This window comes from Motacilla alba, chromosome Z (assembly GCF_015832195.1).
Source record: "Motacilla alba alba isolate MOTALB_02 chromosome Z, Motacilla_alba_V1.0_pri, whole genome shotgun sequence".
NCBI classification, from domain to species: Eukaryota; Metazoa; Chordata; class Aves; order Passeriformes; family Motacillidae; genus Motacilla; species Motacilla alba.
This window is the reverse complement of record NC_052046.1, coordinates 409739-437566: the sequence shown is the minus strand read 5'-3', so window position 1 is coordinate 437566 and position 27828 is coordinate 409739. Positions and strand designations below refer to the sequence as shown.

The 27828-nt window shown below is 57.7% G+C and overlaps 1 protein-coding gene across 4 annotated transcripts in view; it reads left to right on the top strand.

Moving 5' to 3' along the window:
• The window catches only part of WDR7 (WD repeat domain 7), a 55762-nt gene extending 36668 nt beyond the window's left edge, over positions 1-19094 (top strand). For all 4 annotated transcript variants that reach the window (XM_038124413.1, XM_038124411.1, XM_038124412.1 and 1 more), the window contains 8 exons: positions 1071-1257; positions 4049-4166; positions 4879-5028; positions 5317-5399; positions 7897-7996; positions 15748-15852; positions 16673-16876; positions 17932-19094. In XM_038124413.1, coding sequence (XP_037980341.1) covers positions 1071-1257; positions 4049-4166; positions 4879-5028; positions 5317-5399; positions 7897-7996; positions 15748-15852; positions 16673-16876 — 947 coding nt within the window. In that variant the 3' untranslated portion in view covers positions 17932-19094. The remainder of the gene's footprint in view (positions 1-1070; positions 1258-4048; positions 4167-4878; positions 5029-5316; positions 5400-7896; positions 7997-15747; positions 15853-16672; positions 16877-17931) is intronic.
• Positions 19095-27828: the final 8734 nt, after the last annotated feature.

The following is a 27828-nucleotide window of genomic DNA, read 5'->3' as shown; positions in this document are numbered from 1 at the left end:
CTCATTAGCGCTGGGATGTTTTTGTCAATATTCATTCCTTCGCTTAAGCCCGGGCAGAGCTTTAAACAAAGCTTTAAACAAAGCTGTCCCCGCTGGCCGGGGCCGCTGGCACCGCCTGTGGCTCAGGGCTGCTGCTGTCAGCAGAGGGTGCTGAGGGGAGAGGGCAGCATTTCATTGCAGCGCTGCTGGAGGAGGCACGTTGTTAATGAGGGCTTGGTCTGGAGGCACAGAATCACCTCGTGGCACGACAAGAAGGAATTTTGGGGCTGTTTCACATTGGTTGGTGTGAATCGACTGGAAAAACTCTGTTGGCTTTTCCCGGTCCTAATAACACCAGGAGGCTTGTTTAATAAACAAAACAAGCAACTTGTTGAGGACAGTTCAAGAAAAACCTGATAAAATCAGCAATTATCTTTACCACAAGAAGCAGCATCGAGGGGTAATAAATAATGATGGAGAGATAATGATAAATTATCGGCGAGCGCTGCTTGGTTTAGCCCTCCTCCAATTATGTGCAAGTAATTGCTTTAATTTCAAAGTTGGCCATTAAATTAAATATTAATAAGTATTTCCAAAATGTGCATAACCTGGGCCACTATTCAGGATTGGTGAAGTTGTTTGGGATGTTTCTCTCCCCTTCCCTCTTAAGCTGTTTCTCAGTAATACTAGGCATGTCCACTTCTCCTATTTTTCCCCCAAAATGCATTTACTGTTATTTCTTAGGTAGTGAGAATAGAATCACAGAATAATGAGGTTGGAAGAGACCTCTAAGATCATGCCCTAACACCTCAGCTAGACTGTAGCACCAGGTGCCACATCCAGTCTTTTTTCAAACACATCCAGCGGTGATTCCACCACCTCCCTGGGAAGAGCAGTCCAGACTTTTTCCTGCCGTCCAGCCTCTGCCTGCCTGCCGCAGCTGGCGTTTGAGTCAGCGTGGCCCGGCTGTCCCACGCGGGTGGGCCGGGGCTCGGGGCTGGCCGGGCCGGGGGAAGGTGTCGCTGCCCGTGGCAGGGGTGGCCCCGCGTGTCCGTGCCGGCGCTCTGACCGCGCTGCCGTCCCCCCGGCAGGCAAGGCGCTGACGTTCCTGCTGCTGCAGCCGCCCAGCGCGCGGCTCCCGGCGCACAGCACCATCCGCCGCACCGCCATCGACCTCATCGGCCGCGGCTTCACCGTCTGGGAGCCCTACATGGACGTGTCGGCCGTGCTCATGGGGCTGCTGGAGCTCTGCGCCGACGCCGAGAAGCAGCTGGCCAAGTGGGTACTGCACGGGCTGCCGGGGCTCAGAGCCTGCCCTCCGGAGCTCGGCAGCGCGGGGCACGAGGAGACCGGGCCAGGTGGAGGGCGGGGGTGGCTGCCTGGTGGAAAGGGACTGGTGGGGAGGGATGGAACTCCCAGAGGAGCCGTGGCTGCCCCATCCCTGGAGTGTCCAAGGCCAGCCTGGGCTGCTGGATGGTGTCCCCATCCTTAAGGTTCCTTTCAACCCAGAGCATTCCACGATTCCGTGAAGTATTTGTTGGCAAACGCAGAATTTAAATGGCAGCTGCAATAAGGAGCTGCCCAGGGCTGCTTTAATCCCAGAAATGTGTTTCCACATCCATCAGTCTTGAGGGTTCTGACATTACTGTAAGGTAGAGATTGCCCATTTTATGCAAGTTTTCATTTCCTCAACATCCAAAGAATGGATCCTTGCCCTGTGTTGGCAGGAGGAGTATGGACAAATTGGATTACCATTGTTTTTTGTCTGAATTCCAGTTACGCCTCGCAGTGTGACAGGAGGCACCACCACCGTGTCCCTTCCCAAAGCCCCTCCTAAGCCCCGTTTCATGCAAATCCCGACTGCAGGATCCAAGTGCCCAGAGCTCTTCAGCAAGTCCTTTTGCTCGTGTGATTCCACCCTTAGCTGTCAGGAAGATTAGTCTGGCTCTCCCTCCACAGAGCAGGGAATAAATGAAGGGATCAGCGTGGAGCCTTGAGGAGCCCGGCGCAATTTTCCTCGTGATAAATTGCATAATAAGCGTGAAAGCGTTTGCTTATTAATCCATAACAAGATTTAGATTGAAAATGGCCTGTTACATTCCTGACAGATCCGGGATGGAGGGAGATGGAAAGAAATGGAGCAACAATGTGTGCAGGGGTTAAGTGTGGATCTCACCCTGGCGGAGCCCCGCTGAGCCCCCGCTTTGTGCCGGATTTGCCGTGGACACAATAACGGCACACAGCTGCCGGCGCCTCTCCCGGAGGTTTTATTAAAGAGCTTTTATGTCAAGCTTCTGCTTTTAGATAGAAAAGAAGAAATCACATTTATTGACCAGGAAAACGAGTGGGGTTCTTTTTTCCCTGCTGAATCAAGGGAATATCCGAGCAGTTAGGCAAAACTCAGGTGCTTGGAACTCCTCCGCTTGCCCAGCTCGCCCTGGTTCCCGAAGCTTAGACTGTGCCAAGGGAAATGCTCAGTTGTGAGGATAAAGAGTGTTTTCCCAGCATTTTGAGGCTTTGTGTCTTGGCTGGGACAGTGATAGGAATCATGTTTGGCTGTGTTTTTGCTTTCTGAGTTAAGCTGTGTTTCACAGAGATTTTCATGCAGTGGTTCGAGTTGGGGGCTATTTTAGGATCATCCCATTCCACCCCCTGCCATGGCAGGAGCACCTTCACTTGTCCAGGTTGCCCAGGTTGCTCTGAGTCCCATCCAGCCTGGCCTGGAACAATTCCCAGGATGGGGCAGCCACAGCTTCTCTGGGCACCATTCTGATGTGAAGCAGCCAGATTAGCAAATCACCTTAGCATCAATCACCTTAGCATCAATCCATACATTCTGTCTGTGCCTTGGAGCCGTCTGACCTGCTGGAAGGTGGAGCAGGATGGGCCGGGTGCTTGTGGCCTGGCTGGAATGTCCCCTCGCAGGGCTGGCCCCGAGCTCTCCCCTGTCACATCCTCCCAAGGGAAGGAATTCTCTAGAAGCCTGTTGCTTTCCAGGAAAATACACACTTTGCCAAGCATCCAAACACTGCTGCCGTGACACGGAGCCTTCGGAAGGGGCCAGAGAGGCACTTGGGTTTGCTGGCTTTGGCAACCCCTCCAGAGGTTAGCTGGGATAACTCCTGCCCTGGCTTGTCCCTTTTTCATGGAACACCTGGACAGGAGTTTGGAAGTTACATTTAGATGTGGTTTTCCAAGAAAGGCCAAGGGGGACATCACCTTGTGAAAGAGACTTTATTTAGTTTCACGTTTGGGAGTTTTAATTTGTGTAGTGATGGGGAGGGATGGGAAAGGAAAATGAACTGGTTGGGATTATAAACCCCTGCTATTCTCTTCCCAAAAAATCAGGCAGAGAGCACAGGGAAGAAGGAGGAACCCCTTCCACAGGTTTTCCAGAACAATATTGGCTGCCCCATCCCAAGGCCAGGTTGGACAGGGCTTGGAGCAACCTGGGCTAGTGGAAGGTATCCCTGCCCATGGCAGGGAGTGGAATAGGTGATCCTTAAAGCCCCTTCCAACCCAAACCAGCAGTGATTCCATGTGCCTACATTTTGGGGAATTTTTGGATAATGTGCAGGGCACGTAGAAATTTTATTTTTGCAGTTACTGGGTACTTACCACCTTATTGCTTTTTGCTTTTATCTTGTCACAGCCAGTAAAAGCCTTGAATTAAGGAGAATTACCCTGGCCGGGGGATTTTTCGGGCTGCGTTTAAAATACTGTAAAAGACCAAACCATAAATCCTTGGGAAGACGCCGTGGGCTCGCCTGGGCCTCCGTGGGGTGATATGTATTCAGCACATACAGATAATTTGTTAACAAGGCCTTTTGCCCACTTTGGACAGATGCACTTACTGTTTTCAATCTTCATGGTTAATTATTCGATTTGGGGTTGATGCTGGAACACCCTGACTCCTAATCACTGCTCTTTGTTGGGAGTCCATTATATTGGAACTGCCGGAGTGCTCCCGGTGACCTTGAGCTGACATTATAAGCTGGTTCTAATCTTTTCACTCTGTATCTCTAACGCTGCTTTCCTTTGTCCCTGCCTTTGTGCGGCTCCCGTTCAGCATCACAATGGGGCTGCCCCTGAGCCCCGCGGCCGACTCGGCGCGCTCGGCTCGCCACGCGCTGTCCCTCATCGCCACCGCCCGCCCGCCCGCCTTCATCACCACCATCGCCAAGGAGGTGAGGGCTCGGGGCTGGGGCTCGGCAGCCTCTTCCCTCCCCTGGGAGGGCTTTGTGGGCTTTGGCGGTCTCAGGAGCCTTTTCCCTCCTTTGGGAGGGCTGTGCAGGGTGGGCAGGACGGGCAGTACTGGGAGCCCCGGGCATGGCCTGTGCGAGGCAGGGCTGAGCCGCCCTGGCCCCGGCCAGAGCCCAGCTGAGCTGGGGACAGGCAGGGCTCGGTGGTGAGGCCGGAGCCCAGCTGGGCTGGGGACAGGCAGGGCTCGGTGGTGAGGCCGGAGCCCAGCTGAGCTCAGGGACAGGCAGGGCTCGGTGGTGAGGCTGGAGCCCAGCTGGGCTCAGGGACAGGCAGGGCTCGGTGGTGAGGCCGGAGCCCAGCTGAGCTCAGGGACAGGCAGGGCTCGGTGGTGAGGCTGGAGCCCAGCTGAGCTCAGGGACAGGCAGGGCTCGGTGGTGAGGCCGGAGCCCAGCTGGGCTCAGGGACAGGCAGGGCTCGGTGGTGAGGCCGGAGCCCAGCTGAGCTGGGGACAGGCAGGGCTCGGTGGTGAGGCTGGAGCCCAGCTGAGCTGGGGACAGGCAGGGCTCGGTGGTGAGGCCGGAGCCCAGCTGGGCTGGGGTCAGGCAGGGCTCGGTGGTGACCGTGAGGCGCTGCGTTCAGGGCCAGCCCCGCTGGTCCTGGAGCCTGTCCCGGGTGCCACGCTGCCTGCTCCCCCAGGTGCACCGGCACACGGCGCTGGCGGCCAACACGCAGTCGCAGCAGAACGTGCACACCAGCACGCTGGCCCGCGCCAAGGGCGAGATCCTGCGCGTCATCGAGATCCTCATCGACAAGATGCCCTCCGACGTCGTGGACCTGCTCGTGGAGGTGAGGCCCTGGCCTGGGCCCGCTGCCAGGGTGAGGCTGACTCCTCAAGGAGTTGCTCCCCGTGTGCACTTCGGGAGTGGAGAGGGCTTGCTTTAAATTAATTTTGTTGTTGGGGAAAATAGCCCGAGCAAAAGAAGGTCAAAGGCGGGGTGGACGCAGCTTGGAACGACCTGATCTGCTGGAAAGTGTCCCTGGCCGTGGCAGGGCTTGGGATGGGGTGACCTTCAGAGCTTGAATTGTAGAGCATAAAGCACAGATTGCCAGCTGATGGTAATTCTTGTTTCCAAGGTGATGGACATCATCATGTACTGCCTGGAAGGATCCTTAGTTAAGAAGAAGGGTCTTCAGGAATGTTTTCCAGCCATCTGCAGGTGAGCTCCTCCTCTGGGAATACTGTGAAGTAAATGATAGGATCACCAGCAGGATATATTTCCTAATTAAGAGTGAAACAGTCTTTTAGGTGACACAACAAAGAGTAAAAGGTGATTTATAAAATGGGAGCATTTCCAGTATCTTTAAATGTGAATAAGTATCCCAGTCATCCTCTTAAACTGGCCCGGCCAATAAATTCTAATAATCACCTGTCGGCCATTACATTTTAATTTAATAACCTATTAAAATATGGAATAGTTTCACGGAAAGAACAATTACCCTGTTGCCAGGGTGGATACTGATGGAGATGATCTTCCTCCTTCCTGATGCTTTAAGTGGCTTTCCTTAAAACATAAAGGGAAGGATAAGTGGGAATTGGTGCCCAGTCTCCCTATTCCTGCGCATATTTATAGCCATCCAGTGTTTTAAAGTTCTCTGCAAGTGCTGGTAATATTTCCTGGTTACAGCCAGTGTAAAAATGATCCAGCACCCGGCGACAGCACGGCGGAGCCCGGGGGAAATTGCCACCAGGCCGTAGCAAGCGGGGGATCTCTGCAGAGACGGCAGGGGAAGCGCTCTGCAGCACGCCGCGGTGCGTGCCTTTGGTTCCCCGTGCTGGCTGCAGCGTGGGCACGGGCCTGGCCAAACCCTTGGGCCAAAGAGCAGGCAGGGCAGACTGAGGGGAAGGACGGGCAGCACCTCAGGGAGGGACACACCGCCCTGCAAAGCTGCGCCTGAGCTGCACTTTCCCTTCTGCCTGCACAGAAAGCGGGGGTTTTCCTCCTTCTCTTTTATTCTGTATTGGTTTTTCCCCTGTTTCACCCTGCTTTTCTTGCCAGCTGCCATCCTGTGGTGCAGGACGTGTCTGGTGCCTGCGTGCGAGCAGTTGCTATGGCACTGGGAATCCCCAGGAACCCGGAGAGAAGTCTCAGAGGGCTTCTTTGAAGCCCTAAATACGCTCAGCAATGCAGTTTTTGAGACTGATTCCAGGTGTTTCTGGTGGATTTTGGTAGAGGAGAATTTAGCTGCAAAATTCCAGTGTCACACGGAATGCAGCTGGCACTTGCACAGGTCTGCTCTCCCATGATAAGGCACAGTGGCATCCCCAGGGATTTGAATCTGCAATTAGGATTTAGTGTCTCTTGGGTTTCAAAGTGTTGAAATTCCCTGGATTTTGCAGCTGCTGGAATTCCAATAAATGCCACGTGGTCACACTGGGTGTTCAGGACTATTGCAGCCTTTACCCCAAGGGTGTTATTGGAGTAGAGAGTGTGATGGCCAATTTCCCTCTTCCTTTCTCTTTATGCCCATCAAAAATTGATGAGATTGCTTATTTCTCCTTCCACTTTCCTTCCTTTCTGTTTGACTTTCATGGGAAACGCCCTCAGTCACGCAGGGTGTTGGATGGGCACTTCCCCAGCTTTACTGAGGTGTTCCAGCACAGGGGGGATACACCCGTGGTTATCCCATAGACTATTCCCAAATAAATAGATCTGATGGATAAAGCTGATCAGCTTCCATGGTAACATACCAACCATCAGCTGGTTTTGTGGAGTGCCAGGGGTTATACTGGCAGCGAGTGGATCCTTAAACCACCTCTCAGTTCCAGCCCTTAGTTAATTGCCTGGTAGAATCCCAAATGAGTGTGCTGTGCCAGGCTGAGCCAGTGAGTGTGCTGTGCCAGCTCAGCCAGTGAGTGTGCTGTGCCAGGCTGTGCCAGTGAGTGAGCTGTGCCAGGCTGTGCCAGTGGGATCCCAGTGAGTGTGCTGTGCCAGGCTGTGCCAGTGGGATCCCAGTGAGTGTGCTGTGCCAGGCAGTGCCAGGCTGTGCCAGTGAGTGTGCTGTGCCAGCTCACCCAGTGAGTGTGCTGTGCCAGGCTGTGCCAGGCTGTGCCAGTGAGTGTGCTGTGCCAGTGAGTGTGCTGTGCCAGATCACCCAGTAAGTGTGCTGTGCCAGGCTGATCCCAGTGAGTGTGCTGTGCCAGGCTGTGCCAGGCTGTTCCAGTGAGTGTGCTGTGCCAGGCTGTTCCAGTGAGTGTGCTGTGCCAGGCTGTGCCAGGCTGTTCCAGTGGGTGTGCTGTGCCAGGCTGTGCCAGGCTGTTCCAGTGAGTGTGCTGTGCCAGGCTGTGCCAGTGGGATCCCAGTGAGTGTGCTGTGCCAGCTCACCCGGTGAGTGTGCTGTGCCAGGCTGAGCCAGTGAGTGTGCTGTGCCAGCTCACCCAGTGAGTGTGCTGTGCCAGGCTGTGCCAGTGGGATCCCAGTGAGTGTGCTGTGCCAGGCTGATCCCAGTGAGTGTGCTGTGCCAGCTCACCCAGTGAGTGTGCTGTGCCAGGCTGAGCCAGTGGGTGTGCTGTGCCAGTGGGATCCCAGTGAGTGTGCTGTGCCAGGCTGTCCCAGTGGGATCCCAGGGAGTGTGCTGTGCCAGGCTGTGCCAGTGGGATCCCAGGGAGTGTGCTGTGCCAGGCTGAGCCCCTTGTGCCCTTGTGCTCCTCCCCAGGTTCTACATGGTGAGCTACTACGAGCGCAGCCACCGCATCGCCGTGGGAGCGCGCCACGGCTCCGTGGCACTCTACGACATCCGCACGGGCAAGTGCCAGGTGAGGAGGGGCTGGGGGCACTCAGCACCCCTGGGGGCACTCAGCTGCTGAGATGCTGAGCTGCTGGGCACCCGGGGTAACACCCAGGGATCAGCAGCTCAACGAAGGATTGAAGGGTACGAGTCCTGCTGGCTCCGGTCCCTGGCGCTGAGCGAATGCCGCCGGATTCATCGGGGAAACCTCAGCCTCGTTTCCTGGGCTGAAGGTCTGGGGGTTATTTTCCCAGAAATTGGGAATTATTTACTCTGTGCTGGGCAATATTCACTTAGTTCCTTACTTTTCTTAATAATTAACCATGGAAAACAGAGCTGGGGGTGACCAAAGGGACTCCCAGGATAATTAGGACAGGTCCTTCTCAGGCTTAATTATTATTCATGAGACACAAAAAATTTCCAGATAAATTACTGTGGGGCAGCACCATCTATTGGCTACAGATTCCTACCTCCAAGTCTGATTTTATACGTAATTTTTCACAACTGCAGATTTTTCTGGCTGCTCAAAAACATGAAATAACTTGAGGGTAGTGCAGCTGAAAAAGCTGTGCTATTGGAGAAATGCTCAGATTTTTAATTTCCTTTCCTGTGAGGGGTTTTGGGATCCTGAAAAGCATTTTGGGTTTGGTTTTTTCCCTCCTTCCAGGTAATTTAAATCTTTTTAAGAAAGGTGGTTGTAGGAACTGACTGAGAAATTACTTGGAATGATCAATAGGATGATCAATGGATATCAAAAATCCCCTTTTTAACAAAAATAAATTGGCATTTATCTAGGATGGGGTTTCCCCTCAGTAAAATTTACTGTCTTAGTAGACTGTATTATGACTATTCCAAACGCAAACACTGAGTCTATTTTTCCGTAAGTCCATATCCAAAAGTCCATATCCATATCCATAAGTCCATATCCATAGCAGGTTCTTTCTCCTCCCCCTCCCATGACTGTATTAACCCTCTGTGGGCGTTGCTGCTGTTCCCGTGTGGCACACGGCGCGGTTGGGCCGGGCAGTGCCCTTCCCGTGCCGCTATTGATCCGTCCCTCGGCTGCTGGCAGCTCCCGGGGTGCCAGGGCCTGGCTGTTGATTATTCCCAAGCAGCTCGCAGAGCTATTGACCCGGAGCCGCTGGCTGCGGTGGCTCCGCTCGCTCACCCGTCTGCATGAGGCTGCTGATAAACGCTGGGAGCGCCGTGCCTCTGGGAGCCACCATCCTCTGCCAGGGTGCCTCTGGGAGCCACCATCCTCTGCCAGGGCTGCTCCCTCTGGGAGCCCCCGTCCTCTGCCAGGGCTGCTCCCTCTGGGCCAGCCTTGTCCCTCTGGGATCCATCCTCTGCCAGGGCTGCTCCCTCTGGGAGCCACCATCCTCTGCCAGGGCTGCTCCCTCTGGGAGCCTCCGTCCTCTGCCAGGGCTGCTCCCTCTGGGAGGTCCTCTGAGCCTGGGAGCCTCCATCCTCTGCCAGGGCTGCTCCCTCTGGGAGCCACCATCCTCTGCCAGGGCTGCTCCCTCTGGGAGCCTCCATCCTCTGCCAGGGCTGCTCCCTCTGGGAGCCACCATCCTCTGCCAGGGCTGCTCCCTCTGGGAGCCCCCGTCCTCTGCCAGGGCTGCTCCCTCTGGGAGCCTCCATCCTCTGCCAGGGCTGCTCCCTCTGGGAGCCTCCATCCTCTGCCAGGGCTGCTCCCTCTGGGAGCCCCCGTCCTCTGCCAGCCTTGTCCCTCTGGGAGCCTCCATCCTCTGCCAGGGCTGCTCCCTCTGGGAGCCTCCATCCTCTGCCAGGGCTGCTCCCTCTGGGAGCCACCTGTCCTCTGCCAGGGCTGCTCCCTCTGGGAGCCTCCATCCTCTGCCAGGGCTGCTCCCTCTGGGAGCCACCATCCTCTGCCAGGGCTGCTCCCTCTGGGAGCCACCTGTCCTCAGCCAGGGCTTTTACCTCTGGGAGCCCCCCATTCTCTGCCAGGGCTGCTCCCTCTGGGAGCCAGCTGGGAGATAGGTTTGGCCCCTGTTCCAAGGAGGATCCATGCCCTGCACTCAGGTGCTGTCCCACACGGCAGCAGCAGCCTTCTATATTCCCCCTCATATCCCCTTCACACATTCCTGCTCCATGTTCCCCCTCCATATTTGTCCTCAATATTCCTGCTCCCTATTCCCCCTCACTCATTCTTGCTCCCTATTCCCCCTCACTCATTCCCCCTCCATATTCCCCCTCCATATTCCTCCTCATAGTCCCCTTCCATATTTCCCCTCACACAATCCTGCTCCATACTCCCCCTCACACATTCCCCTCACACGTTCCCCCTCCACATTCCCCGCACCCATTCCCCCACAGAGACTACAGGGATTGCCTTCTGAAGCTCAGAATTCCTCACAAACTGGCTGAACTCCACTGTAGCTTTGGGAATAGGTAGCAGTAGTATTTGCTGTGGATCCACGCAGAGCTTTCCCAGCTGGAGCAGCAGTGGCTTTGTGGGCAGGTTTTGGAGCTCCTGAAGCGCCGGGACAGGTGGGAGGTGGGGGCTCTGTGTGAGGGGCTCCCAGGGGGTGGGGAGGGAGCCAGCCCCTGGGCAGGTGGGGTGCCCTCGCACCTGGGAGGATCCAGGAGCCCACCAGGTTCGTTTCATCCTGTGTCCAACAGCCAGGTCTGGGGCTGAGCGTTGCTCTCCAGCCATTCCAGCGGGACTGGGAGCACTCCTGTTTCATCCTGGAGCACAGGCTCCCTGCCATCCAACAGCCAGGTCTGGGGCTGAGCGTGGCTCTCCAGCCATTCCAGCGGGACTGGGAGCACTCCTGTTTCATCCTGAAGCACAGGCTCCCTGCCATCCAGCAGCCAGGTCTGGGGCTGTCCCTGGGGCTGAGCGTGGCTCTCCAGCCATTCCAGCGGGACTGGGAGCACTCCTGTTTCATCCTGGAGCACAGGCTCCCTGCCATCCAACAGCCAGGTCTGGGGCTGTGTCTGGGGCTGAGCGTGGCTCTCCAGCCATTCCCGTGGGATTGGGAGCACTCCTGTCTCATCCTGGAGCACAGGCTCCCTGCCGTTCAGCAGCCAGGTCTGGGGCTGAGCTCCCAGCTGGGAGCCCAGGGCTGTGCTGGTTCTGAGCTCCATCCCGCAGGGCTGTGGTGGGATGGCTCTCCAGCCATTCCAGCGGGATTGGGAGCGCTCCTGTCTCGAGCAGAGCCAGGTCTCAGGTGAGGCAGAGGTTAAACTCCAGCAGCTTCCCAAAAAGAAGGCTGAGCTTCCCTGAGCACCTTGCAGCCCCTGAGCTGCAGCACAATCCGATGATGAGTATTGATCCCTTCCTTCTTCCTTCCCAGCTTTTCCCTGGCTCTGGCAGTCCTGCTCCAGCGAGGCTCCATCTTGATCAGGGCTGAGATGAGATCTGGGATTTGATAAAGATAATTGATGCTGCACAGGGAATTGGAAAACAGTTCTGAGAGCAGCGGCTCCACCTGGAAATGTGCCCTTTGTTTGCCCAGCTTGGAACCCCACGGCACCGCCCCAGCCAGGCACACGGGATTAGGCACAAATGGCAATTTGTAGCCCAAAATAAACCCCTTGGATTAGTAATTACAACTATAATTCGTGTATAACAATACTGAAAGGATTAGGCAACAGGATTAAGGTATTTGAGCATAAGCTTTGTTTGCCCAATTAAACACTAAAATAATATAAAATTCCAACCAAATTATTAATATTTTGCATCAGATTCCTAATTATTAACACACAGGTAAAAATCCTGCACTTAAAGGTGCAGTAACACAGGAAAATACTGATGCTGTAAGATGGTATTTTATATCAAATTAATCACTCAAACGAGACTGGAGAGAGAGATTGCAGGGAACTGAATTTTAGGATACCTGATAGTTGATTTTGGGATGATGGGAAAATGTTCATATTTTCCCAGGTAAATTCTTGCTGAGTACCAGAGTCTGTCCCAAAATCCCTCAATTATTTCCTCAATACAGGTTTTTTAATTATCTTCTTGTCCTTTACAACCATATTTGGGTCTATAAGGAGAGACCCTGAAATATTCCATTTTTATTGATTAAATCTTGGGATTCATCATGAATATTTAGAGCTGCATTTCAGAAATACATGTAATTTTTGTACCTAAAACCTGGGTCATTTGCACCGGAAGATTAAAGAGAAACGTAAGTTATTTTGGGTTTATTTCAAAGCAAAAACTACTTTTAAGCCTGGGCTGGAATCAATAATGTTTGGTCCTGGGTCCTTCCAGAATTAAAATCCCAACAATCCGAGCATTAATTGGATTGTGCAGGGCTGATTTTATTTCAGTCCTGGATGCCTTGGCAAAGTTTGATTTATGTGGAAGGCAGAAAAGGATTTAATATTCCATTTGGAATGAATCGTGGCTTGGCTTAATTAATTACAGAGTAAAAGATGCTGCTGTTGGAAGCGGTGCTGCGAAGGGGTTTGTCCTGCAGTGCACACCTGCGTTTCCAGGCAAACCTGCTCACTGGAAAGCACATCCTAGATTTCAGAGAACAGGGAATTCCTGAGCCTACCCTCAGCTGGATAGCCAGAGGCCTTTGCTAAACACAGAAATAACAGAGGAGGGGATTTGCATTGATTTATTTATGAAATCAAATGATGAAAGGTGCTGACAGCGATGTGGGTTCATAGAGCTTTCCCTTACATTGCTTCCAAACCAGGATTTCTTTTGGAAAGCTTGGTGTGACCGCTCTTCCTTTCCCTTATCCCTGGCTCTCCACGGCTCTGCCAGGCCACGGCTGCTTTCCCACTGCTGCAGGTGCCCCCGTTAGGGGGGAACCCCTGGGATGTGGCACGGTAGATTCCAGATCATAAGGGATCAGATACCAGGGGCTGTCTCCAGGAGGGCACTATCAATTTAAAATACGCATTTATCAATAGGAAAGTGATCCAGTGTGGGTTTTCACATCACCTCTAGTGCCACAGTGCATTTCCTGGAGGCTTTCCCAAGCACGGGGTTTGGGCTGGGTTGCTGGGACAGCTGCAGTGGGTGCAGTGGGTGCAGTGGGTGCAGTGGGTGCAGTGGGTGCAGGGGTGCAGTGGGTGCAGTGGGTGCAGTGGGTGCAGTGGGTGCTGTGCTGCAGTGGGTGCGGTGCTGCAGTGGGTGCTGTGCTGCTGTGGGTGCAGTGGGTGCAGTGGGTGCTGTGCTGCAGTGGGTGCTGTGCTGCAGTGGGTGCAGCGCTGCAGTGGGTGCTGTGCTGCAGTGGGTGCAGTGGGTGCTGTGCTGCAGTGGGTGCAGTGCTGCAGTGGGTGCGGTGCTGCAGTGGGTGCAGGGGTGCGGTGGGTGCTGTGTTGCAGTGCTGCAGTGGGTGCAGTGGGTGCTGTGCTGCAGTGGGTGCAGTGCTGCAGTGGGTGCGGTGCTGCAGTGGGTGCAGGGGTGCGGTGGGTGCTGTGTTGCAGTGCTGCAGTGGGTGCAGTGGGTGCTGTGCTGCAGTGGGTGCAGTGGGTGCAGCGCTGCAGTGGGTGCAGGGGTGCAGTGGGTGCTGTGCTGCAGGGGGTGCTGTGCTGCAGGGGGTGCAGGGGGTGCAGTGGGTGCAGTGCTGCAGTGGGTGCAGTGCGTGCTGTGCTACAGGGGGTGCAGTGGGTGCAGGGGTGCTGTGGGTGCAGTGGGTGCTGTGGGTGCTGTGCTGCAGTGGGTGCTGTGGGTGCAGTGCTGCAGTGGGTGCAGCGCTGCAGTGGGTGCTGTGGGTGCAGTGGGTGCTGTGCTGCAGTGGGTGCAGGGGTGCAGTGGGTGCTGGGGTGCAGCGCTGCAGTGGGTGCTGGGCTGCAGTGGGTGCAGTGGGTGCAGTGGGTGCAGGGGTGCAGTGGGTGCTGGGGTGCAGCGCTGCAGTGGGTGCTGGGCTGCAGTGGGTGCAGTGGGTGCAGTGGGTGCAGTGGGTGCTGTGCTGCAGTGGGTGCAGCGCTGCTGTGGGTGCTGTGGGTGCTGGGCTGCAGTGGGTGCTGTGCTGCAGTGGGTGCTGTGCTGCAGTGGGTGCAGTGGGTGCTGTGCTGCAGTGGGTGCAGTGGGTGCTGGGCTGCAGTGGGTGCTGTGCTGCAGTGGGTGCTGTGCTGCAGTGGGTGCAGTGGGTGCTGTGCTGCAGTGGGTGCAGTGGGTGCTGTGGGTGCTGTGGGTGCTGTGGGTGCCGTGCTGCAGTGGGTGCAGTGGGTGCAGTGCTGCAGTGGGTGCTGTGGGTGCAGCGCTGCAGTGGGTGCAGTGGGTGCAGTGGGTGCTGTGCTGCAGTGGGTGCTGTGGGTGCAGTGCTGCAGTGGGTGCAGTGGGTGCTGTGCTGCAGTGGGTGCAGTGGGTGCTGTGCTGCAGTGGGTGCAGTGGGTGCTGTGCTGCAGTGGGTGCAGTGGGTGCTGTGGGTGCTGTGGGTGCTGTGGGTGCAGTGCTGCAGTGGGTGCAGTGGGTGCAGTGCTGCAGTGGGTGCTGTGGGTGCAGCGCTGCAGTGGGTGCAGTGGGTGCAGTGGGTGCCGTGCTGCAGTGGGTGCCGTGCTGCAGTGGGTGCAGTGGGTGCAGTGCTGCAGTGGGTGCTGTGCTGCAGTGGGTGCTGTGGGTGCAGCGCTGCAGTGGGTGCTGTGCTGCAGTGGGTGCAGTGGGTGCAGTGGGTGCCGTGCTGCAGTGGGTGCAGTGCTGCAGTGGCTGCAGTGGGTGCTGTGCTGCAGTGGGTGCAGTGCTGCAGTGGGTGCAGTGGGTGCTGTGGTGCAGTGGGTGCTGGGGTGCAGTGGGTGCAGGGGTGCAGTGGGTGCAGCGCTGCAGTGGGTGCAGGGGTGCAGTGGGTGCTGTGCTGCAGTGGGTGCTGTGCTGCAGTGGGTGCAGCGCTGCAGTGGGTGCAGTGCTGCAGTGGGTGCTGTGGGTGCTGTGCTGCAGTGGGTGCAGTGGGTGCTGTGCTGCAGTGGGTGCTGCGCTGCAGTGGGTGCTGTGCTGCAGGGGGCTCCCAGGAGCGTTCCCTTCCCGTTCAAGCCCTGGGCACAGGGAAGCTGGAAGCTGCCCTCGGTCCCAGCGTCCTTGTGGGACACAATGAAGACATTTCCAGGCTGGTGTCACAGGGATTCTCCCAGTTTCCAGTGTGCTCGCACAGCTGAGCAGCTGCACGGGTCACTTGCAGTATTTGGAGCAGCAGCAGTGATCTGCTCGTGGAAAACACAAGCTAAGAGCACAAAAATCCTGGCTGGGAAGGATTAGCATCAATTAGAGAAGCACTTCCTTTAAATAACAAAGCAGCTGGATTCCCTGAAGGATTTGTACTTCTTGGAACGTGTTCCAGGAGTAAAAAGAGCAACAAGTGTGCTGCTCCTATTGATTTCTACCTTTGTCTCACCAAAACATATTTTATTGACAGGTATTCCGTGCTTGTTAAGTGCTAAAGAGTGGGGTGGGGCTAGACATGGGATCAGCTAATTAACTGTGGGGATCCCATTGAAGAGAGAGATCTGGGGTTCACTCACCTTTTCCACCAGGAATAAATGAATATCTTAATGGGTTCTTAATATACCAGGCTCATTCCAGGCACACACACCGAGCAGGGCTTTTAATAAGCCGGGCATGGGCACAGGAGCCCTGCTAATGGGGTTTTGCTAGAGCTGATCCAGTAGGGAATGGGGTTTTCCAGGAGAATATCATGCGGCATCTTGGATTTAAAAAACTTGGGCTCTTTGATCCTTTTTGGGGGAACTGCTGTGGGACAGGAGCTCTCTGGGGAGACATTTCCCTGGAGGGCTCCTGTTGTGGGGCTGCCGGCTCCTGGCTGTGCCACATTGCTGTTGTGTGACTGTTCCCAGACGATCCATGGCCACAAGGGACCCATCACTGCCGTGGCGTTTGCCCCCGACGGCCGCTACCTGGCCACGTACTCCAACTCCGACAGCCACCTCTGCTTCTGGCAGGTGAGGACACCTGGGCCGTTTTATCCCTGCTTTTCGTGCACTCAGTGGCTCCAGCAGGGAAAAATCCCAGGTCACATCTCGACTGGGCTTGGAGCAGCCTGGGCTAGTGGAAGGTGACCCTGCCCATGGCAGGGGGTGGAATGGGATGGTCCTTGAAATCCCTTCAGCCCAAACACAAGGGGTTAATCAAGCTCTGTGCAGTTCTCAAATGTGACCTCGTGCGCTGGTGATTTTTCCCTTCCGTGTCCTGTTTGGCACGATTATTAATGCAGGAAAATCAGGAGCATTAGTCATCCTAAAAGGGTTATTACTCAAGATGATTTAAATTGTGAAAATGTCAGCGGGGCTCGCACACTGCCGGCCCCGGATGCCGTGATTTACACCCTGACACCGCCGGGCTGCCGGGAGAGCCGGGAGAAGGGTGGCTGGGACAGGGCACTGCTCGGCACTCGGGGCACGGCACCGGCAGCGAAACACCCCGGGATTCCTGGGGTCTGAAATTCCAGGCTTGCCACGCATGTTGGGGCATGGAGAGCGGGCTGGGGGATCGCAGTGTTCAGAGCTTGGTGCTGGCACCAGCAGTGCTCGGCCTGTTTCCCAAGAGTGGAACCCAGCAGATCCCTGGGAGTGTCCAAGGCCAGCTTAGAGGGGGCTTGGAGAACCTGATGGGGATGGCTGGGTGGGACTGGCTGAGCTCCGAGGTCCCTTCCCACCCAGCCGTCCCCTGATCCTCAGTGCTGGGCGGCACGGCGGTGTCGGAGCCCCGGGCTGAGGGCACCGCTGCCCCTCAGAGCCGGGCTCAGGCAGGCCGTGTCCCCAGATGAACACCTCTCTCCTGGGGAGCATCGGCATGCTCAACTCGGCGCCCCAGCTGCGCTGCGTCAAGACCTACCAGGTGCCGCCGGTGCAGCCCGCCTCGCCCGGCTCGCACACCGCGCTGCGCCTGGCGCGCCTCATCTGGACCTCCAACCGCAACATCATCCTCATGGCGCACGACGGCAAGGAGCACCGCTTCATGGTCTAGGTACCCGCCCCGCGCCGGGGCGCCGCGGCACGGGAGCGGCCTGCGGGCTCTGCGGGAGTCCTGCGGGCTCTGCGGGAGTCCTGAGGGCTCAGCCGGGCTCTGAGGGGCTCAGCCGGGCTCTGCGGGAGTCCTGAGGGCTCAGCCGGGCTCTGCGGGAGTCCTGAGGGCTCAGCCGGGCTCTGAGGGGCTCAGCCGGGCTCTGCGGGAGTCCTGAGGGCTCTGCGGGAGTCCTGAGGGCTCAGCCGGGCTCTGCGGGAGTCCTGAGGGCTCTGCGGGAATCCTGAGGGCTCTGCGGGAGTCCTGAGGGCTCTGCGGGAGTCCTGAGGGCTCAGCCGGGCTCTGAGGGGCTCAGCCGGGCTCTGCGGGAATCCTGAGGGCTCTGCGGGAATCCTGAGGGCTCTGCGGGAATCCTGAGGGCTCTGTGGGAATCCTGAGGGGCTCAGCCAGGCTCTGCGGGAATTCTGAGGGCTCAGCCGGGCTCTGCGGGAATCCTGAGGGCTCAGCCGGGCTCTACGGGAATTCTAGGGCTCAGCCGGGCTCTGAGGGAATCCTGAGGGCTCAGCCGGGCTCTGTGGGAATCCTGAGGGGCTCAGCCAGGCTCTGCAGGAATTCTGAGGGCTCAGCCGGGCTCTGCGGGCTCAGCCGGGGTGTGAGGGCTCAGCCGGGATCCGAGGGGCTCAGCCGGGATCCGAGGGGCTCAGCCGGGATCCGAGGGGCTCAGCCGGGCTCTGAGGGCTCAGCCGGGATCCGAGGGGCTCAGCCGGGATCCGAGGGGCTCAGCCCGGATCCGAGGAGCTCAGCCGGGATCCGAGGGGCTCAGCCGGGCTCTGAGGGCTCAGCCGGGATCCGAGGTGCTCAGCCCGGATCCGAGGGGCTCAGCCCGGATCCGAGGAGCTCAGCCGGGATCCGAGGTGCTCAGCCCGGATCCGAGGGGCTCAGCCGGGATCCGAGGGGCTCAGCCCGGATCCGAGGGGCTCAGCCGGGATCCGAGGGGCTCAGCCCAGCTTTGGCAGCCGGCTGGTGGCACTGACAGCCTTTCCTTTCCGTGCCTCCAGGAGGAAGAGGGCGCGGGGCCGCTCCGGGCGTGCCGGGAGCGGGGTCAGGAGAGCCCGGCCCCTCGGCGCTGGATGTCCCCCGACCCCTTTTCCCTCCGGAGCCTCCCCGAATGTCAGTGTTTACCGCAACGCTCGTGTTTACATGGACGTGCTCCCGGGGCCCGGGAGCGCCGGTGGGTGCTGCCCCGGAGCCAGGCGCCTGCCTGGGAGTGGGGCTGGAACGGGCGCCGTGGCCTGGGCTGATCCCGAGGGGGAAGGCTCCTTCCTCAGGGGTTGGAAGTGCTGCTGTGCCCAGGCCAGAAGGAAAAGTGATGATCCACGTGTAAATAAATAATTTAAAAATCCTGTTCAATGGCAGACTTGGAAAAAAAGCAGTATTTATGTAGAAAGGTGGTTTTTGCCACCAGTGCAGGTATTTATTTAAATAAAGGACCATGGGGGCCATTTTGAATGGAAAAATGATCAAAATTATGGAAAAATGAATTATTGGCTGTATGTACTGAAATATTTCCTTCAGTAGGAATATTCCTGTGTGACACTCGCTGTGACTGTGTTTCCTTCTTACATATCTGATTTTGTGGAATATTTTGTGTGAAATTTTCTGGTTTCCGCTCATGGGAAAGAGAAACAATCTCTCCAATCCTTTTGTTTCAGTTTCTCTGTTGGTGCAGCTTTTCCTTGGCTGCAGAGCTCGCACCTGAGGCTGGCACTACCTGCTAAGCTAGAAATGGTACTTGTTCCCAAAGTGAAGGCATTGACTTTTCACATGGCTCCGAAAGAGGAAATGAATGTCTTTTATTCCGCTCTGGGTTACCTGTGTAGTGCCCAGGTGGGATGTGCAGCCCAGAAGCTCCATCTCTGTGTGCTGTTGCAGCTGAGTTCCACAGCAGGAGGCTCAGAGCCCGAGGAAGGTTGAGCAGAAGCTGCTGGAGGTGGGTCTGTGCCAGGGGCTGTCCCCGTGCCGCTGCTCTGCTGCCGGCTCCGCGTGTCCTCGGCGCTGCTTGGCTCTGTCCCTGTGCGTGTGGAGGTGGCCCTGGATGAGAGGGGGTGCTGAAGTCACCGTGGGGTGGTTCCAGAGTCTGCTTCTCCACAAACCCCTGCCCTCTGTGGATTACAATTCCTGGTGTAAATATGCTTGTGGAATAAAACTGGACTGAAACGTGTTGGTCTGCATGGGTGTCAGTGATCTCTGCTGATGGTTCTTTGCCCACTCATCAGGAATCTGTCCCTCTTAAACAAATTTCTCCCATTTCCTTTGGAATGAGAGCAGAATCCTGGAATGTTTGGGTTGGGAGGCTGTTAAGGGTCCTTGTTCCCTGCCTTGTTCCCAGTCCCTGTGCAGTTCTCCTGGAGCCTTCCCTTGTGCAGGGGAACAGCCCCAGCCCTGCCGGGCTGGCTCCGGAGCAGAGGTGATTCCCCAGGGGAATTAACTGCAGTGAATAATTGGCTGTGTTGCACTGGCTCTGGAATCTGGGCTGCCCACTGCTTTTGGGGCAGGGCAGCCTGCAGAGGAAGCCCCTGTGCCGTGGGATGTTCCAGAGCAGGTCAGGAATTACCTGCTCAGTCTCCAAACTCAAACCCCGCAGGAATTGTGGGGATGTGTTCAGCGTGTGTTCCTGAGCCGGGGTGGGCAGTGCCAGGGGGGCTCCAGGGAGGGACGGGCAGAGGCAGTGCCTGCAGAAGCCTCTCCTCTCCTGTCCTTCAGCTGCAGGGCAGGGCAGAGCCTTGGAAATCAATAGCTGGGAGCCAGGAGGGAAATACTTCCCAGCTCCGAGTGGAGGATGTGCTGTGACAAGGCTGGGATGGTCCAGAGCATGGAGAGGGAGGGAGGCAGAGCCGTGTTTAACACCTGGCACCCCTGGGTGGCTCTGGGCAAAGGAGCCTGGCCCCAGCCAAACCCCAGAGGTCCTGGAGCAGAGCCTGGAGAATTCCCAAGGCAGGGAGTGCTGCTGCTACCCCACAGCCCCACAGCTGGGGAGACACAAAGGGGAGCTCCGTGCTCGCTGCCATCTCCTCTAGGGGAATGACAGCCCAGGGGAGGCCAGGGTACCCCGGGTCATCCCCTGCTGCCCTCTGTGAGTGCTGGGGCTGCTGGCCCTGCCCTGGCTGTGCTTCCAGGCTGGGGCTGCTGGCCCTGCCCCGGCTGTGCTTCCAGGCTGGGGCTGCTGGCCCTGCCCTGGCTGTGCTTCCACGCTCTGCCCTGGCTGTGCTTCCAGGCTGGGGCTGCTGGCCCTGCCCTGGCTGTGTATCCACGCTCTGCCCCTGCCCTGGCTGTGCTTCCACGCTCTGCCCTGGCTGTGCTTCCACGCTCTGCCCCGGCTGTGCTTCCACGCTGGGGCTGCTGGCCCTGCCCCGGCTGTGCTCCCATGCCCTGTCCTGGCTGTGCTTCCATGCTCTGCCCTGGCTGTGCTCCCATGCCCTGCCCCGGCTGTGCTTCCATGCCCTGTCCTGGCTGTGCTTCCATGCTCTGCCCTGGCTGTGCTCCCATGCCCTGCCCCGGCTGTGCTTCCATGCCCTGTCCCGGCTGTGCTCCCATGCCCTGTCCTGGCTGTGCTCCCATGCCCTGCCCTGGCTGTGCTTCCATGCCCTGCCCTGGCTGTGCTCCCATTCTCTGTCCTGGCTGTGCTCCCATGCCCTGCCCCGGCTGTGCTCCCATGCCCTGTCCTGGCTGTGCTCCCATGCTCTGCCCCGGCTGTGCTTCCATGCTCTGCCCCGGCTGTGCTCCCATGCACGCAGCCGTTGTTTGCTACCCTGGCTGCAGCCCCAGCTCGGGGCCGTGAAGTGCTGGAGCAGCCACGGCCCTTCTGCTCCTCCACCTGAGCTGAGGAGACAGCAGAGGAGGCTTTGCTTCTGCCCAGCCTTTAGAAAACTTCACCAGAGTTAATACTTTTGTCTGAACAACAACAACAACAAAAAAATCAGGAAAAATCTGGATGGGAGCCTCCGGTGTGATAAATTGACACTCGATCCAGCGGTTGCCTGGAGCGCGCTTTGAAGCGGGAGAGGCTCCTGGGGAACTTCCCCCTCTCTCTGATGTCTGAAAATTAAAAATTAATCTGCTATGAAAAATTAAAAGGTGAAACTTTCTGCTCTTTCAGCAGCAGAGCTTTTGGAATGCTGATGTGGGGCTTGGAATGGAGGCTGAGTGACATCTCCGGGAACATCACCGTGGGCTGGTGCATTCTAATATCAGATTTTAATTGATTTTTGTAAATTGGAAACCTGTTTGCAAGGAGTGGAGATGCTTAAAATGGGGCAAATATTTATTTATTGATGTAAATAACCTTAAACAGGCATTTACTCACTCCTGCAGAGCTACTCACAATTTACAACACAGTGAAAGGAAACTGATGCTTCCAGCTTGGAAGCTGCACACCTTGCAAGGCTTAATTTGGCTTTTTTGTATAACAATGGATTCAGGCAGAAAACGGGTTAAAATGCACGTTATTCCAGGAACAGACAGCGAAGGTGCTGCTGGTGCCTCGTGGGAGGAGGGAGAGGATGGGGACAGGGATGGTCCCAGGGTGTTTGTCCAGCACAGGGCTGTTTTCCACACGGAGCCTGAGGGAGATTCCCGTCTGCCTGAGGAGAACAGAGCTGCCCGTGTTCCAGAGGTGAGGCTGTCTGCCCAGCTGGCGGGAGTGGGAGCACAGCAAGGCAGAGCCCAAATGCAATCTGTGCCGTGGCTTCAGGGACTCAGCCAAGCCGAAAGCGGCCGTGGCCCGGCCCGGGGATGCCAGGGACGCCGTGGGGAGTGCAGAGATGAGTTCCCATCAAGTGCATTGGCTTGGAAAATGGGGAAGGTTTAGGGTCAGGCGCACACGGTCCCGGGGAAGGTTTGCCAGGGGAAATGGGAAGAGCTGCAGCCGCCTCTGCTGTGATTGCTGCTCCCAGAGTCAATTTTCTGCAGGTTTCAGTTGTCCAGAGCCATCACCTGCTCCTGGAGCACCCGCTGTGGGAGGGGGGTACAGAATCCTGGAGTCCTGGAGTGGTTTGGGCTGGAAGGGACCTTAAAGCTCAGCCAGTTCCAGCCCCTGCCATGGGCAGGGACACAGCACAGGATAGAGCTCCCTAATGGAATCCTGTCAGACACAGGTGGGGGCACTGGGAGGGAGGATAAATGGGACTCGTGGACTCAGAGCCACGCACTGCCTGCCAGGGACAGCTTCTGCATTGCCCCTGCAGCTGCTGGGAGTTACCCTCTGTGGGAGGGAGGGAGTGAGAGCTGCAGCTCCAGACCTGCCTGTCCCAGCAGCCCCATGTCTGTCCCAGCAGACCTGCCTGTCCCATGCAGCATGCAGCACTGCATGTTCCTGAAGGTGCTTTCCAAGCCAAACCGGGCAGGGGCTCGGCAGGGTGCAGGTCACCTCCTCCCAGGATGGATCTGGAGCCCACCTGCAGAGGCAGCTTACCTGGGCAGCACTTCCTGGGATATAGGGAATCCTCCGTGCCTGGGTCCTGTGCCGTGGGATGTGGGAGGTTGTGGGTTCCAGCTCAGAGGTCCGAGTCCTGGGGGATTAAAAGAGATTTAATACCTTCTTGTCCCAAACTGGGGGTTTGGATAGTTAATTGCTCTTGAATGTGGAGGCTGGGAATGGTCACCCTCCATCTACACCAGATTCCTTTTGCTGCTCTCCTTGGCTGTCTCTGCAGGGGAAACAAAGCTCCCTTTTTTAGGTAAAACACTGCATGATTCCACCCAAACTGCTTGGAGCAGCCTCAGGCGAAGGGGGTGCCTGAGGGGACAAGGACAGGCAGGCACTGCAGGGGGACATGGAGCCTTGGCACCCAGAACACGGCTGGCTGGAATGCCGTGCCCTGCTGGGAAGCTGCCCAGGGAGCCCCCCCAGCTGCTCCTCGGAGCATCTTGTCCAGCTCTGCTAAGGATTTAAACACCCGTTGAAATTAATCTGCTGGATAAAACCTTTTCTTCATAGTCTTCATTAATCACCCGTCCTTCCCGTAGATCCTCGCAGGAAAATAGATTTTTAAACCTGTCAGCTGTGGTTTTGTGGGATTCATTTCGTGCCTGCTCTGTCTGTTCTCCTGCACTGCCGAGGAGGAGGGAGACAATTAAAAACTGCGAGTGCCTATTGCTGCCCCGAGCCCGGAGCTGGGAATTATGTAACCACTGGGTGGGCTGGAGCCATTGAATACAGAGTTTGGGTCGGGGACTCTGGGTTTCCGGCAGGCCAGGAGATTGGCAGGGCTGAAAATCCGTCCTGAGCCACCTCCCTGGCACAGCGGGGGCTGCCAGCCGCGTGTCCCGCTGGATCTGGGGAGGGGGCTCCAGCGCTGGCGGGGGCGCTTGCACACCTCGCCCGGAGCTGATCCCCGATAACGAGCTCACCGAGGGCAGGTTTCCATCCAAACGGGCCCCATCCGTGTCCCACGGCCCCAAGACCAGCACGGCGGGCAGCTCGTGGCTGGGATCCCACAGGATGTGGTCCGGCGCTCCCAAACCCTGCTCCGGTCCCTCCCTGGCATCAATTATGGATGGAGGCGGAACGGCAGGGGCCCGAGCAGGAAACACTTCCAGGAAGGGCGGCGGAGGAGCCCCCGGGGAGCGGCGCCGAGGGAGCGCGGCTGTCGCTCCCTAACGAAGCCGGGCAATTAGCGCCGCGCTGCCGGGAAGGGCGGCGGCGCTGCCAGCCCTCCGAGCGGCGGGAGGGGCCAGCAGCCCCGGTGAGCCCCGGGGACGTGCCGGGGGATCCAGGGCATCCGGAGCACGCAGAGACCCAGGGCATGCAGGGCACGCAGAGACACCCAGGGCATGCAGGGCACACAGAGGGACCCAGGGTGCACAGAGAGACACAGGGCACACAGAGAGACACAGGGCACACAGAGACACCCAGGGCACACAGAGAGACACAGGGCACACAGAGACACCCAGGACACACAGAGAGACACAGGGCACACAGAGGGCCCCAGGGCACACAGAGACACCCAGGGCACACAGAGACACCCAGGGCACACAGAGGGCCCCAGGGCAGCATCCCCGAGGATGCAGCAGCAGATGAAGCAGCGCTGGCAGAGCCAGCAGTGCCGTGCTCTCCCTGTTCCCCCAGTGGGGATCACATCCAGCCCCAGGCCGAGCTGTTTCCCGTGTTTGAACAGGGGCCAAGGGGTAAAATGCAGATTGATTTATTCTGTTTTAGCCCCCACAGGAAGGGGGGGAATCAGGAGCACATTGCTGGCTGTGAGGGTGGCAGGCCCTGGCACAGGTGCCCAGAGCAGCTGTGGCTGTCCCAGGGTCCCTGGCAGTGTCCCAGGGTCCCTGGCAGTGCCCCAGGCCAGGCTGGATGGGGCTGGGAGCAGCCTGGCACAGTGGGAGGTGTCCCTGCCATGGCAGGGCTGGCACTGGAAGGGCTCCAAGCTCCTTTCCAACCCAACCCGTCCCAGAATTCTGTGACTTCCAGCGCAGCCCACAGCCTGGCAGAACATCACCGCATGGGGAGGGCTCTGGGGCTGCTCCAGGAGAGCATGGCCATCCCCGTGCTCGTTCTCCATGTGGAGAATCCATACACCAGTGACATTTCTGGGACACGCTATTTTTGCCTTGTGAGGGGGCTGGAAAAATCAGACTGGCTTTCAAGAAATGAAAGCACCCTATTTAAGCTGTGAAAATTGTTCTTGCTGATTAACCTCGAGCTTTTCCACAGTGTGACATAATCCCACAGGATCTGAGGTGAGAAGGACAGGTTTGGTGGAGGTGCTGGAATGTGCAGTGGGGAAGGGTCCAAACGGGGTTTGGAAACTTCTTCAGCTGCTCCATGGTGATGTGCTGGGGTGCTGAAAATGGTCACCCTGAAAAGTAACCCCCCAAAACTGAGGCTCAGAGGCTGCTCCTCAGCAAAGAGCAGCTTGGAAGTTACCAAAGTAATTCCCTGATGGAAAGCAACCACAGATTTAGGTGGGCAAAGGGGCAAAAAGGCAGAAAATAAATTCTCCTAAACTTCTTGTACATCATTTGCTCCAGAGTTTGCAAAATTTCTCAAGTTCATTGATTTTTTTTTTATGCAGGAAATTCCATGAAATTTATGACAATTCTGGGAGGTGCAAACCAGTGCATCTCCGGGGGTGTAGAGCCCGTGGGGGAGGATTTAGCTCTTCCAGCCTCGAGACACACTAACTGCAGTGTGGAGAGGCTCCCAGACTTTCTTTCCCTTTCTTTCTTCCCTTTTTTTCTCCGTGGGGATAATAATAACAGTGTCAAGGACACCATTCAAGCTGATGCCTGGAGAGCTATTCAGTCCAGGCCTATTTACGGCCATTATAAAATGCCTGTGGATAGTTCAACGACCGATTTTCAAGAGTCTTTCTCTACCTTTTGAAGGCTCAGGAAAATCTATCAAACTGCAGAAATTAAGCTATTTTTCTTCAGGGGAAGAGAAACAGAGCGGGGAGCTTCTCACATTAAAATGCTGCCGTAGATTCCCGATGAATGAAAAATTGCCCGGCATAATAATGAGCCGGGAGATGGATTTTGAAACAGCTCAAAGCCGCTCTCCAGGCTCTGTGGCAGCAGTGCCGGGGATTTGGAGGTGAAAGATGGACCTTCTCTGGGAGCTGCTGTTCCCACATCCATCCAGGGGCGTGGGCAGGGAGTGAGGGATGCAGCCAGGCCTCAGAGCAGCTGCTGGGACACAAGCAGGGCACAGGGATGGAGGACAGCTCTCGGGATCAGAGGTGCAGATTGCCTGCAGCAGCTGCCTGGGTGTCACCCGCAGGGACAGGAGGCTGTCCCTGCCACACACTGCTGTGCACAGTGCCCTAAAGGCCCAAAACCCGCTCAGGAAGGAGTGTCCTCACTGTCTCCCTGCCTTCCTCCTGTCTGCTCCAGGCACTCACCTGCATCCCTGGAAAACAGCACACGGAGCAGTTTCCTCTGGAAACTGGGGGGGTTGAGTGCTGTGTGCTAATTCTCACACAACAAAAGCAGTCCATGTGTTGAACAAGCAGCTCTCCCCCAAACGGGCTCCCAGCACGATCTGGTTCTCAAAGCCCTGCCCTCCTGCCATCCCAAAGCCATAAATGGAGCCACTGGCTTTTCCAAAGCCTCCAGTTACATTTCACTGAGTGGGAAACAAGTTTATTTTTCCCTTACAAGATGCCAGCTCCCTCCTGTGTGTAACCACAGAGCATCATCTCCCTGTCCTGTGGGCAGGGCCAGCCTACTTCCCACTGGGAGGCCAAACGATCCAAGGCCACGTCCCTGCCCTGGGGAGCAGCACGTGCTCCTCCAGCTCTCCTCCCGTCCCTGTTCCCTGGGAGCAGAGCCCGATGCCCCCCAGCTGCACCCTGCTGCCAGGGAGCTGTGGAGAGCCAGGAGGTCCCTCCTGAACCCCCTTTTTTCCTTGGCTTGTGCCCTCTGGAGCTGAGGGGTGGAGGGGCTGTGGGACACTCCAGGGCGGTGGCACATCCCAGGCTCTGAGAGCCCTTGGGAGCTGCCCTGGTGCCACTGCCCTGCCCTCCCCTGCTGTCCTCCATCCCAGCCATGCCCTGGTGCCACTGCCCTGCCCTCCCCTGCTGCCCTCCATCCCAGCCATGCCCTGGTGCCACTGCCCTGCTCCTCCCCTGCTGTCCTCCATCCCAGCCATGCCGCGGGGGATGCCCTGCCCTGCCCATGGGATGTTCCTCCCTGGATAACACATCCTGCTTCCAGGGCCTGCTGTGCAAGATCCCGCTGCCGGCCTTCCCTCCCTTCCTGGCCCTGCATCCCAGGCTCCTTTTTTGTGCTCTTGATCGATTGTGTCTGTCCAAGCCCCCGGTCTGTACACGGGGAGTATGAATAAATAATGCCCTGGGGATGAGGGGGATTTGGAGCTGCCACGTGCTCCTCAGGTAAAACCCTTTCCTTCCAACAGCAGCCCTCGCCTGTGCCGCTCCTGCATTTTCTTTTCTGCTGCCGAGGCTTTTGCTTCCCGTTAGAGCAGGAGCTGTGTCCAAGGCATTCCTGAGGGACACGAGCTCGGCTGGAGGCTTTCCAGGGCTGACACGCTGCTGCCAGTGCTCCAGGAGCCTTTGCTGTGGGGTGGGGCTGCGGGGCAGGTGCTTGGTTTACAGCAGCGAGCAGGGATTTGGGCTTTGCCCCAGAGCGGGAGACGGGAACGTGGGTCCCTCTGCTGGGAGGCACCTGGGTGCCCTGGGCTGCAGGCTGGGATTTGCTGCCTGCTGGGACTCAGCAGAGGCGCCCAGCGCGGCTGCCAGGGCATGGGACACGCTGGGACACACCACACGGCTCGGAGGGTCCAGCACCTCTGATGCCCGCACTCCTCGCTCGCCTGGCCTGGAAGGACAGGGAGAGCCCTTGGCTCTCGGGCGCCGGGCAGCGGGATGTCACTGTCGCCAGCTGGCTGCCGGGTGAGGCGCAGGAGCAGCCGGGGCAGGTGTCCCTCCTCCTCCGCGTCCCGCGCCGCCCATCCCAGCCCAGGGCGGGACGCGGCGCTGCCCGGGCCCTGCCGAGGCTCCGGTGTGGCGCTCACGGCCGGGCTGCCCGGGCTCAGGTGTGGCGCTCACGGCCGGGCTGCCCAGGCTCAGGTGTGGCGCTCGGGGCCGGGCTGCCCCCAGGCCGGGCTGCCCGGGCTCCGGTGTGGCGCTCGGGGCCGGGCTGCCCGGGCTCAGGTGTGGCGCTCGGGGCCGGGTCCCCGCGGCTCCCCGCGGGACGCGGGCAGCGCGGGCCGGTCCCCGCGGGCAGCAGCTGCCCGCTCCCGTGGGAACGGCGCCGGCCCGGCCCCGCGCCGCTCCCGCCGCCGCAGCACTTTGTTCTTTGTCAAAAGCGGGAGCTGCGGCCGCTCTTTGTGCCGCCGATTTGAATTTGACCCTTTCCAACACCAAAAATCGATATTCCCGGGGAGAAGCAGTGGGTGCTATTTTTCCAAGCCCTGTTTACAGCGG